This window comes from Ostreococcus lucimarinus, chromosome 16, assembly GCF_000092065.1.
Source record: "Ostreococcus lucimarinus CCE9901 chromosome 16, complete sequence".
Taxonomy (NCBI): Eukaryota; Viridiplantae; Chlorophyta; class Mamiellophyceae; order Mamiellales; family Bathycoccaceae; genus Ostreococcus; species Ostreococcus sp. 'lucimarinus'.
The window spans coordinates 416150-428230 of NC_009370.1; the positions used below are offsets into that span (position 1 = coordinate 416150).

The 12081-nt window shown below is 59.2% G+C and overlaps 8 protein-coding genes across 8 annotated transcripts; 3 read left to right on the forward strand and 5 right to left on the reverse strand.

Moving 5' to 3' along the window:
- Positions 1–250: 250 nt before the first annotated feature.
- On the forward strand, positions 251–694 carry OSTLU_93900 (predicted protein; the record flags this gene model as incomplete). Its single annotated transcript, XM_001421896.1, has 1 exon — positions 251–694. The coding sequence occupies one exon, from the start codon at positions 251–253 to the stop codon at positions 692–694; it is 444 nt and encodes a 147-aa protein (XP_001421933.1).
- Positions 695–790: 96 nt separating this feature from the next.
- Positions 791–2169, reverse strand: OSTLU_47740 (predicted protein; the record flags this gene model as incomplete). Its single annotated transcript, XM_001422028.1, has 1 exon — positions 791–2169. A coding segment is annotated over exon 1 (1302 nt), but the record flags the coding sequence as incomplete, so codon positions are not given.
- Positions 2170–2707: 538 nt separating this feature from the next.
- On the reverse strand, positions 2708–3622 carry OSTLU_37824 (predicted protein; the record flags this gene model as incomplete). Its single annotated transcript, XM_001422029.1, has 1 exon — positions 2708–3622. One exon carries the CDS (start codon positions 3620–3622, stop codon positions 2708–2710), a length of 915 nt encoding a protein of 304 aa, XP_001422066.1.
- A 112-nt stretch (positions 3623–3734) lies between these two features.
- On the reverse strand, positions 3735–5276 carry OSTLU_28203 (predicted protein; the record flags this gene model as incomplete). Its single annotated transcript, XM_001422030.1, has 1 exon — positions 3735–5276. Exon 1 carries the CDS (start codon positions 5265–5267, stop codon positions 3735–3737), a length of 1533 nt encoding a protein of 510 aa, XP_001422067.1. The 5' UTR covers positions 5268–5276.
- Positions 5277–5529: 253 nt separating this feature from the next.
- Positions 5530–6177, reverse strand: OSTLU_7092 (predicted protein; the record flags this gene model as incomplete). Its single annotated transcript, XM_001422031.1, has 1 exon — positions 5530–6177. A coding segment is annotated over one exon (648 nt), but the record flags the coding sequence as incomplete, so codon positions are not given.
- A 300-nt stretch (positions 6178–6477) lies between these two features.
- On the forward strand, positions 6478–8481 carry OSTLU_28205 (predicted protein; the record flags this gene model as incomplete). The annotated part of the gene is made up of 1 exon (XM_001421897.1): positions 6478–8481. The coding sequence occupies one exon, from the start codon at positions 6478–6480 to the stop codon at positions 8479–8481; it is 2004 nt and encodes a 667-aa protein (XP_001421934.1).
- A 94-nt stretch (positions 8482–8575) lies between these two features.
- On the reverse strand, positions 8576–9772 carry OSTLU_37603 (predicted protein; the record flags this gene model as incomplete). The annotated part of the gene is made up of 1 exon (XM_001422032.1): positions 8576–9772. The coding sequence occupies one exon, from the start codon at positions 9770–9772 to the stop codon at positions 8576–8578; it is 1197 nt and encodes a 398-aa protein (XP_001422069.1).
- Positions 9773–9874: 102 nt separating this feature from the next.
- OSTLU_25702 (predicted protein) lies at positions 9875–11789 on the forward strand. Its single transcript, XM_001421898.1, has one exon. It carries the CDS (start codon positions 10264–10266, stop codon positions 11746–11748), a length of 1485 nt encoding a protein of 494 aa, XP_001421935.1. The 5' UTR covers positions 9875–10263; the 3' UTR covers positions 11749–11789.
- The last annotated feature ends 292 nt before the right edge of the window (positions 11790–12081 follow it).

A 12081-nucleotide genomic window follows, 5' to 3' on the forward strand; every position in this document is an offset into this window, starting at 1 on the left:
GCGAGGAGCCGTGGAATCGAGACCGCGTCCATCGCGCGCGTCGACGGTGATGTCCGAACGCGTCGACGCGCACGCGCGCGCGACGACGACGACGGGCGGCGCGGACGCGAGCGGCGGCGGCTTTTCGAAGAAGATTCTCGGGTTAAAGGTGCGCGCGACGCGACGAGACGGGACTCGGGGAACGGCGAACGCGTCGAAGACTCGCGCCGACGCGTTGACTGACGGCGCGGGCGACGTCGGGGCGTAGTTTATGCAAAGAGCGAAGGAGAAGGAACGACGCGAGGACGACGCGAGCGCGAGCGCGGCGCTGATACCGGCGAATAAAAACGCGGTGGACGATCGACCGGAACCGGCGATATTCGCCAAGAATAGAGCGTTGATTAATTTGCCGAAAATTCGCAAGAAGGAGGACGCCGCGGCGGAGGTGCCGTTCAACGGTTTAGGGCGCATTTCGTTTGGCGGCGCAAATCCAGAGGTGGAACTCGCGCACGAGAAGTTGAAGGAGCAACGAAGACAGTTGAAGGCGTTGAAACAGGCGCGCGCGAGTAACGATGCAGATGTGGCGGATGATGAGATGGCTGCGGCGGCGTTCGCGGCGAAGAAATCGAAAAAGAAGCGAACGGCGGGGAGCGATTTTGGCTTCGTCAAGCCGCCCGCGCTCGATTCGAAAAAGCAAAAGAAAGGACAACATTAGCGACGCGCAGTCAGTCTTGTAGCAAGAGATCCATTCATATTTGAACTCAATTTCATTCGTTCGTTTACAACACAAAGACGTCGCCGCTGTTAATCAAACATGCGAGAGTCGGAGGGCGGTTGGAGCTGCACGATGCTCGGCATTTCGGTGCCAAAGTACCTGTCGCCGAACTCACCGACGCCAGGAAGAACCTTGTTATCATCGCTCAATCCTGCATCGACCTCTGACGTGATGACCTTCATGCGCGGGTATCTCGTGCACAGGTGGTGCACGCCTTGAGTGGACGCGATGACGGTGAGGAAGAGAATTTTCTCCTCTTGCACGCCGCGCTCGAGGAGCAAATCGATCGCCGATTGTGCGCTCACGCCCGTGGCTAAAATAGGGTCCAGCAACAGCACATAGCGATCGGCGATGTCGTGCGGAAGTTTTTCGTAATGGATTCGCGAGTTGTACATCACCGGAGAAGACAAGTCACCCGAGGCGCTCGCTTGGCGCGCTATCATCCCATCCTTGTCGCGACGCTCGATGAGCAATTTCCCAATTTTGATCCCTTTGCAACACGCGCGCAAAGCATTCTCCATAGCCTCTCCCGATCGAATGATGGAAACCCCGCAAAGCTTGCTGCAAAACGTGACGCCCTTGTACTGGTCGCCCGTCGGCGTGAGGACGACTTGCTCGCTAAACGGCAAGTGTCCCAACCCATGTTCGACGACGAGACGAATGATGCGGTCGCTGTAAAAGACGAAATCGCTTCTATTTACCCGGCGATCGCGTATGATGGTGTGCATGCCTCTGATTTGGAACTGCGGCGGCAAAACCACCAAGTTGCGATAAATGCGCCGCAAATCATTTTGGCCGAGCTTTGTTCGAATGTGCTGGACGATGAGATCGATGGCCACCGTGTTCTCTCCTTGCGCCCACGGAATGATGACATCGGCATATTTCTTGCTCGGCGACACAAAGGTGTCGAACATCGGCTTCACGAACGTCGTGTATTGTGTGATGACGCCATCGACGCTTCGTCCTCTATCCACGGTGTCTCGCTTCAACCGCCTCGCCAATCTCAAATCATCGTCCGTGTCCACGAACACTTTCATGTGGCACATCGCTCGAATCTCTTCCATCGCCAACACTAGAATGCCCTCGATGATGATCACATCGCCGCTCTCGATGTGAATCTTTTCGTCGCTTCGCGAGTGCGTCACGAAGTCGTACACCGGAATGTCCACCGACTGTCGAAGCATCAACTTTTGCAGCACTTCCACCAAGTACTTCGTGTCGATCGCATCTGGGTGATCGAAATTATACGCCCCCACATTTTCGTGCTCGTACGCCGTGAGCGGGCGATAAAACGAATCCTGCGCTATCAACACCACGCGTTGCTCTTGCAAGTTTTGCATGATGAGATCACACACCGTCGTCTTCCCACTCGCCGTCCCACCGGCGACGCCGATCAGAAACGGTTCGCGATTACCGCCGCATCGACTGACGCGTTCATCGAACTCGGTGACGTACTTGCCATTCGTTCCCCGTCTCGCCTTGCCAGCGCTGCAGTTGTTTTCGAGCATCTTCGTGAAATACTTGGTCGGGCTCCCGACCTCGGGCGAGTGTTCGAAGTGCGCGGGTGAGTGCGCACCGTTCCCGCCGTTCGGGTTCAGCTTGCTCACCGCCGCGTGAGGCGGCGAGGACGGCTCGGGGAGACGCGTCGGAGGAAGATTTTGATTTCGAGTCGACACGTTATCGTCGCTCGCGATCACGAGCCGGTCGAGAGCGCCGGAGACGGCGCCGGTGGAAGGCATCCGTGCGCTCACGGCTTCCGTTCGCGCGCGCGGGCGGCGTGTGAGTCGGGCGTCGGTAACGGCGTTGGTGACGGCGCGTTCGAGAGGCGAGCTCTGCGGTGTCGCTTCGCGTTCGCGCGTTCGGAAAACTAAAACTACCTGACTACGTGCTACCTCGCTAACGCGCCCGCCGCGGCGCCGCCTATGTGTTATGTGATATCGCGTCGCGCGTCCGTTAATCGAATTCAATCTTCGCAGCGACTGGAAGATGGTCGCTCGGGTGTCCGGTGTTCGGCAAGCCTTCGCCGAGAGTGTCTCGCGCGGGCTGTTCATCCACGGCGACGACACGAACACCGGATGACAGAAACACATAATCAATGCACGCAGTGAAACTCGGCGTGACGTTCGTGAACTGTGGTTCTCGTCCATTCGAGACAGACGTGAAAGCCGCGTTCATCGCGCCGTACACGTCGCTTTGCGGATCCGAGTTGAAATCGCCGCCGATGATGACGTGCACGGGACGCCCTTCGGCTCGAATTAGCGCCTCGTCGCGAAACTTGACGCACTCGGCGATCAACATTTTCGCCTGCGCGAGCTTTACGTCGGCACATTCCGGATCCCAGTACAGGTGAGTCGACGCGAAGACGACGAGCGCGCCGTCTTTGATTCGCCGAAGCAGCGTTAAATTCCCCACGCAGTCTCGCAAGTACCGTCGACGCGCCTCGTTTTCGTTCGTTTCGTCGTTCGCATCGTCTCGGCCGTACAAATCGTAGCCGATATCGTTGTATTCCAAATTCCGCGAATCTTCCAAAGCGAACGTCGACGCGCGCCACGCCACGCAGCTTCCATCCTTTTTCGCGTTACTCTTCTTCGTCCGCTGCACGTACCGCGACTCGTACCCGTGTTCGCGCAACCAAGACTTCCATCGCGCGTCGTTCTCTTCGCTCGGCTCGTACCCATCGAGCTCTTGAAGCGCCATTAAGTCGGCGTCGAGCGCGAGTAGTTTTTTCTGTACATTCGCGCGGCGCGCTTTCGACTTCATCAGCGCGCGCGGCGTCCACGGAAACCACGCGCTCTTGGCGTATACTTGCGCGAGGATGTTGTATGTGACGACTCGAACGCTCGTCGCCGCGGCGGCGTTTTGCGCCATTTTTGTCGCGCACGCGCGCGCGCCTTCAAGTGTCGTTGGTGCTGTTTCGCGCTTCGCTCGCAATCATTCACTATTGTTTACAATGCTACTGTACCGTGTAGGCGATCTATCGTTATCGCACGCACTTCTCTTCGAATAATTCCTGCACTCGGTGCTGCAACGCGCGGTCGATGTCCAACTTTGCTTGCGTCGTGATGGATGGGTGCACGAGCCACGCCGAGTCTACGTTTTGTAAGACGTAGTGGTCGATGATGGTGTCGTCCGTTCCAGTGAACAACACGGAGATCAACTCATCGTACGCTGTGTTATGCAGCAAATACATGTCGCTCGACCTCAAATCGCACCCACCGGCGTTTAGGCGACACAGTTGCCCCTCGGCGCGCGTGTTGACGCAGTGACACTGCGTCGGGCACACCAAATCGTCGCGAGTGGCTGTGGTGACTTCCACCATCCCACCAGTCGATGACTTTTTAATCTCAAACTTTTCAAATAAGTGCGGCCGCACCGACGGACGAATCAATTTCCACGCCGGCGGTCCTCCGCCACCCGAGCCGAGCTTCACGCGCCCCAAACTCGCCGACTCGCCTTCGAATTCGCCGCCGATGAGCGTCAAGAGGTCAGCTTCGGTCTCGGAATGTACCTCGACGTCGGCGTTGACTACAGCATCCTCCTCCATGACGGTAATATGCTCAAATCCGTTTTCCTTCGCGTGCTTCGCGATCATCCCGTGCGACATGGACACGCGGGTGTAATGAGATTTGTACCAAACGCCCGTCGACGCAGCCGTGCACCTGTCCAGCACCTTGCCGCTCACGCATGTCGCCTTGCCTTCAAATTCTTTCGGCACGCGAATCGTGGTGTTTACGGACGCGCAATTCTGCGTCGTCAATATATAAATTTGATCCGTGGCGGCGATGACGCGATTGATAGGGGTGTCATTCGATGCTTCCGCGATCGCGGGGGTGAACGCCACTTCGCACAGCATGTCTGAGAGCGAGCTCAGATGTATGTGTCGTCTCGCGCGCGCCTGTGGCGTCTCACCAGCAAACATCAGTGCGGCCACGCACGCACACGCACACATGACCATCGTTATTGCGCTCCATCTCGCGCGTTTCAGTGGCTGAACCCATCGCCGAGACTCGCGCCCCAGCGTTTCGCTTGGCGCGGCTTCGGCGCCTCCTCGCGCCTCCTCGCGCCGCGACGTGGTCGCGAACGACGTCGCGGCGACGTATCGCTCGCCACCAGCGAACAAAGAAGCCACGCTCATCGCTCGTTCGCCCTCTGTGGTTCGTTTCGTCGTCCCGAGCAGCGACTCGGTCTCGTCCAACTCTCGAGCCAACGCTTCGAGCATCTCTTGCCTGGACACGTCCACCTTACCAGTCGGCGTCGGACGGCGAACAATCGCCGCGGACGCCTCGCGCGCGCTCTCACGCTCGTGTTCTTTCGTTTCTCTCGCCCGCACGTCGCTCACATCGCGCGAGTTCACGATCGACGCCTCCGCGAACGCGGTAACACCATCGGACGTCGTCGCGACGGCGTCGCGCGCACTTTCGAGCGTCGCCTCGAGCGCGCGTGCGCGGGACGTGCCGGCGTCAACATCGCGCGCTTTCGCGTTCGCGATCGCGTTCGCGTTCGCGCGTGACATCGAGAGCCGTCGACGCGGTCTGCCGAATCTGGGTGTTCACTGCGCCGAATCACGGTGTTCACTGCCCTGCGGGTGTTCGCGCCTAGGGTTGGGGCGCGTCTTGAGCGGTGCGTACGCATAGTTACATGTGTAAAGAATTCATAAATGATCACTTCCCGTCGATCGGGGCGATGACGGAGTCGTCGAAGACGGGTAAATCTGGGAGTCGGATCGTCGGCACGACGGCTTCGTCTTCGTCCGCGGGCAACGCGTACGGCGTCTCTTCGGCGCACATGTCGACGAAGAGTTTGTGCCAACGCGCGTCGGCGGTGATTTCGGGATGGAACGACGTCGCGAGTAACTTTCCTTGTCTCACCGCGACGACGACTTCGTTCAAGCCCTCGTCCGCGGTCCCGACGAGTTTTTGTTTCTTCGCCTCCGGGAGCGCGTACTTCGCGAGCACCTCGACGTCGGGCCCGCACGACGTGATGGCGGGCGCGCGAATGAACACCGCCCGGAACGGCGCGTCGTCGTCGCCGTTCGACGTCGTCGCCGTCCACGGAATCATGCATTCAAACGAATCGATCTGTGACCCGAAAAAGTTTCTATTCACCCCGACGTCCAAGCCGCCGAGAAGCTCTTGTCCGCCTTCCTTGCCCCCTCGCTCGAGGCGTTCGGCTAAGAAAATCAACCCCGCGCACGTCCCCCACACGCACCTCCCGCTCGCCTGGAACGCTCGCAACGGTTCGAACAGCCCGAACCTTCGCGCGATGTTCGCCATCGTCGTCGACTCCCCCCCCGGAATGATTAAACCTCGCACGTCGCGCAGGTGACACCCCTTGCGCACCTCCACCGCGCGCGCGCGCGGGTGCGCCTTGCGCACGAGCGCGGCGTGCTCGCGGAACGAGCCCTGAATCGCGAGCACGCCGATCAAGACGTCGCGCGCGTCGTCGTCGTCGGCATCCGTCATGGCGATGTGCTCCCACGACCCGCTCATGCGCGACGCGCGATGCCGGCGTCGAGGGCGGCGGTTCGACGTCACGCGCGACGCGGGCTCGATCGGCGAGACCGCGACGACACGGACACGGATTTTTTGTACGCTCTGGACGCCGGAAGCGCGATGGAGTGATGGATGGATGTCGTCGCGGTGTTGCGCGCGTCCGCGTCACACCGCCGCGTTCGAGCGCCGCGTCGCGCGCGTCGTCGTCGCAGACGTCGTCGTCGTCGTCGCATGCCGTGGCGCGCCGGCGCGCCGCGGTGCTTCGGCCGCCGCGCGCGCGCGTCGTCGAGAGATATCTTCGGCGATGTCGACGCGAACGGGACGTCGCGCAAATCGTCGACGTCGACGTCGACGGGATCGGGGGGAACGGTGATCGTGTACGGGCTCAGCGCGGATCCACCGACGGACGTCGGCGGCCACGGGAGCGTGGTGCGGGCGTTACGGGCGTGCGAAGGCGTGGACGAGGTGCGCGTGACGCCGGTGTACGCGCACGCGTACGCGGAGAAGAGACTCGCGACGACGTCGTACGAGGCGCGAGTGGAGATGTGCGCGCTGGCGTTCGAGGGAGCGGTGATGGACAGCGACGCTGACGTCGGTAAACACGCGACGCTGGCGCCCGCGGGATCGAGAGGCGTCTCCGCGAGCGACGACGACGCGGGCGAGACGAGCGCGGCGGGGACGAAGGCGGCGCGCTTGGTCGTGTCTCGGGCAGAATACAGAGCTTCGCTCGAGCACAGAGGAGGCTTGGCGAACACCAAACCTGGATCCACGGCGGCATTGATGGACGTGCTTCGGCGCGAGCAACCGGATACGACTTTCATTATTTGCGTCGGCGAGGACGCGTTTGACGATTTAATCAGCGGGAAGTGGTTCAGAGGTGAAGACTTGTTGCGCGACTACGCGTTCATTGTCGCACCACGACACGGATATGAATCGCGTCGTGAGCGAAATTTTGGCGCGAGTGGACACGTCACGCGAGACATTCGCAGCGTCTCCTGGTTGGAGGCGCACGTCACCGCGCCGGCGGGCGCGCCGGTGTCCTCGACCATGATTCGACGCGCGTTAGAGCAGAGGCAAGAGTGCGAGACTGCGGAGCAATTGTTGCAAGATTGCGCTCCCACTCGAGCGCTTCATCCCGACGTTTTGCAGTACATCGTCGACAAAGAGCTCTACGTCGCCGATGAGTTCCAAGACGCCGTCGGCGACGACCTGGACTCAGATGCGGACGCCGACGCGCCGTCCACGCCGACGAAAGATTTGGGGTATTTAGGTCGAAAGTTTGCGGGCATGACAACGGAGCCGAGTGCGTATTTTAGCCGAGACAAGTCGTTCACCGACGCAAAGGACAGGCACGGCTTGCTCACCGAATCGCGCCCGCTCATCGGCAAGGAAGTCGACGTACACGAGCACATCAAAGCCGCGGTTCCTCGCGACGAATTTACGTCGTTCAAGGCGTTGCCGTACGAGCTCTTCGATCGCGCGATACGCACCGAGCTTCAGAACCATCCGCCCGGCAAATGGAATGCTGATAAAGCAAAAAAGTACGCGTTCATGTCGGCGGAACGCGTGCGCGTCGTGTTGCAGTGGCGCAAGGACAACAAGGTTGACGAATTGCTCACTGGTGGCATATTGCCATATTCAGACTGCATGTACACGAATTGGCCCGCGTTCGTGCACGGTCAAGACTCGTACGGACACCCCGTGTTGTGTGAGCATCCGAGCGCCGTGAAGCCAGACGCTTTGAAGGCGCGCATGACCGTCGACGAAATAATGCGGCACAGGATTCAAGTGATGGAGACGTTGGAGTTCATGAAATCGACCTCCCAGCGCGCGCACACGGTCTACAAGCACATCTGCGTGATTGACTTGGAAGGGGTCACGATGTCGCTGTTCACGGGTGACGTGAAATCGTTTCTGACCGAGTTTGTCAAGCTTTTGACGCATCGCTACACCGATTCGTTGCACCTGATGTATCTCGTGAACACGCCGGTGGTCTTCCGCGTCATGTGGGCGATGCTAATGCCGTTACTGTCGACGACGACAAAGTCGAAAATTTTCATGTTTGGCGTAGGACCCAACCAAAGTAAGAAACTCGCAAAGCAGCTCGCACGACACGGGATAGGGCAGGAATGCGTTCCGCCGTGCGCGGGTGGAACGCACAAAGGAACGAGGATGGACGAATACATTCGAGAAGCTGTTACGCTGCACAAGCGTTTGAACGAGCACGTCAAGTAGTACTAGCGACGTAGCGCCGAATCACGTAATCGTGATTCGGTTGTAACAACAACATCGGGACACATGAGCACAAATCATCTCATCAGTTTCACCGCTATGTTCCTATTCGCCTACGCACTAAATCGGGACCGCGAGCGCGCAATTCGTGTACGTCCTTCACGCCGAGCAAACCCATCGCGCGTTTCGTCTCGCTCGTGAGTATTTCAAACGCTTTGTTTACGCCCGCGCCTTCGCCCGCGGCGAGACCGTACAAGTACGCCTTACCCACCCCCACGGCATTCGCTCCGAGAGCGAGAGCCTTGACGACATCGACGCCACGCATGATGCCACCGTCGTAAATCACCTCCGCTTCCTCGCCGACGGCTTCGCGGATGGACGACAAGACGTCAATGGGCGCGACGGCGCTCTCCAACTGTCGAGCGCCGTGCGACGTCACCCACACCGCGTCGTACCCAATATCTCGAGCGCGCACCGCGTCGTCGGGACGCAGAATCCCTTTCATCGCCATCGGACCATCCCACTGCGCGCGAAACCACTCGGCGTCTTTCCAATCAAACGCAGCGTCGAACTGTTTTGTCGCAAATTCTGCGATTGGCAGCGCGTCTCTGAGCAAACCGTCGCGCTTCAAATCGCGAATGAGCGCGTACTCGATGCGCTGTGATATGAGATATTCAAGCGTCCACCTCGGCGCCGCGAGAGCTGCGAGAGTTGTCCGTAAAGAGTGTTTGGGCGGTACACTGAATGAGTTTCGCACGTCTCGCTCCCGATTTCCGAACCACGTCAAGTCCGTCGTCAACGCGACTGACGAGAATCCAGCCTCCTTGGCGCTCGCCAAGACGTCTCGCATCAGCTCTCGATCTTTCCACACGTACACCTGGAACATTTTCCGATCGGCTTTCAACGTCGCGACGCCCTCCGCGATGTCTCGCGGAGAGCGGGTGCCGAGAGTGCTCAACGCAAATACTCTGTTGCTCGTCGAGCACGCCTCGGCGGTCGCCAACTCGCCGCGCCGCGGTGCCCATAACGCGTGACCGGCGGTCGGCGATGGGAAAATGCACTCCGTGTTCGTGTGTCCTAAAAACGACGTCTCGAGCGACACGTCGTCGACGCCGCGACACGTCGACGGGTGAAACTCTAATTCATCGAACGCCGCGCTCGCGCGACGCAGCGCCTTCTCATCGTCCGCACCGCCATCTAAATAGTCGAACGCGAACGAAGGTTGGACCTTGCGCGCGAGCGCGCGCAAGTCTCGCGCGTTCAAGCACGCGCGCAGCGCTTTGGACGACGCCATGCGACGGCGTGTGTCGCCAGTGTTCGCCTCGCTTCGAGCGACGCATGCGCGCCGACGCCCGCGACGCCGGCGACGACGACGCGTCGGCGACGTCTTCCAAAGGTGCGGGGGGCGAACTCGAGCTCGATGGCGCGGGAGGAGCACTGGAAGACTTGAGAACGAAGCTGCACGAGGCCGAACGCGCGGCGCGCGAGAGCGAGCTCGTGGCTCGGTCGAAGGTTTCAAAGGCGTTCGAGCGGTTGAAGGACGCCGACGCCGCGGCGAACGAGGAACGCGAGCGAGCGGCAAAGCTCGAGCGCGAGCTCGAGCGAGTGAAGGCATCGTGCGAAGAAACGAGCGAAGCGCTTCAAGCGGCGAACATAAAGGTGAGCGTACTCACCGCTCAAGTCGCGGCTCTCGCCGACGAACCGACGTCGCCGTCCAACGCCAAGGCGAAGAAAGGAAAGGCCAAGACAAAGTCGAAGCCTTCAGACGCGACTGTTGATGTGGCGATGGTGAATTCAATGCTCACCTCGGCGAATGAAAAGCTGAAGCACGAAACCGAAGCGCACGAAGCGTCAAAGCGCGCGACGGCGTCGCTCGAAGAAGAAATCAAGCGTCTGAAACCGCTCGCGCAGATGACGGAGACGATGAGAGCAGATCTTACGTGTGCAGTCGCGGAAGCGAATGAGGCGAAATCAAACGCTGAAAATTGGAAAAAGCTGGTAGACTCTAAAGAACAATCGTCGGGTGTGAACGAAAGAAAGCTTCGCGAGGCGTTGACGCGACTCAACACGGAATTGCACGAGGCGAAGGAAAAAGTTCGCGCGCTCGAAGTCGCCAACGAAGACGCTATGCGCACCGGCACGATGTTGCAGCAGCAAGCCGTGGAAGCTGGCGAGCGCATCACTCGAAGTCTCCGAAGTCGTCTCGACGAGGTAAACGATGAAATGAGCGAACTGAAGAGGAGAGAAGCCGTAGCCGCGGCTGAAGGCCACGCGGCGTCCGAGGCGATTCGCCGAGCCGCAAAATTTGAAGAGGAACTCAAGCGTGCGAAACATCGCCTCGCGGACGCAGAAATGGCTCTCGTAGACAGTGAGTCAGCTGTCAAGGCGTTACAGTTTCAGCTCGATTTGAGCGGAGAATCCACGTATCGCGACGACTCGAGCGTGCGACGCGAAACGCGTTTGCGAAACGAGCTCGAGGAGACGATCGCTCACGCCGCAAAATCGAGCGCTGAGATTGAACGCCTCGGCGATATCGTTAAAAAGTTAGATGACGAGCTCACGACGGCTCGCGAAGTCGTAAAACGGCTCACTGAAGAAAACAACTCGCTCATCAATCGCGTCGACGCGGCGGAAAAGAAGAACGAGATTCATTCCCTCCTCGGCGCGACGAGCGCGAAGCACGAAGACTTGGAATTGCTCCAAACGACGGCGAGTAAAGTGGACTTGATCGTGGCTGAAAATCAGCGATTAGCGTCTGAATGTAAGGCGGCGCACACCGCGCTGAAGACCGCAGAGGACACGGCGAGGACGGCGAAGTCGGCGCTGGCGAGCGAACGCGAAGAATTCGAAGTGTGGAGGCGCAAGGCGAGGGAAATAATCGATTCCAAAGACCGCGAGATTGATCGTATACGCGCCCGCGGAGATGATAAGCAACCGCCTCCCAAGTCGACGCCGACAGCAATGCTCAAGCGCAAAGGCGGCGCCGAGGACGACGCTTCGTACATCAAGGCGGTGTTACTGCAATTCCTCGGCGAAGAGGAATGGGAGGTGCAGCAAAACTTGCTCCCCACCGTTATCGCGCTGTGTGGCGGTACATCGGAAGATTTGCGGAAAATTCAAGCGAATCGCGCTAATTTAGAACCGACGTTCGTGCACTCGACCGAAGTAGCAATCTCGAAATCTCTGGAGCAGGGCGCGATGACTGTCGCGTCGACGGCGAATTCTTTCACCGAGAGCATCGGTTTGGGGCGATTTTTTTCGAGCGCGTGACGAAACAATAGATTAGGTAGAAGATGGCAAGAAATAGAAGATGTAAAATGCAAAGCGACCCACACGCACGCATCGCCGTCGCCGTCCCTGGTAAACCACACGGGGATCGCAAATGCGACCGCGGGCTAAAAATAGAAGAAACAGGAATGCAAAGCGATTCACTTACGTCGCCGTCGCCGTCCCCGCGTCGTCTCCCAGCGCGCGTCGCCGCACTCGCCTCCCTGAAAATACGGTTAGAATTTAGGGTTTTGGGTTTAGGGTTTTTGGGTTTAGGGTTTAGGGTTTAGGGTTTAGGGTTTAGGGTTTAGGGTTTAGGGTTTAGGGTTTAGGGTT

What these genes read in the sequence shown, in the direction of transcription:
- OSTLU_25702 (XM_001421898.1), top strand. Translation starts at nt 10,264, where the DNA reads ATGGTGAATTCAATGCTCACCTCGGCGAATGAAAAGCTGAAGCACGAA.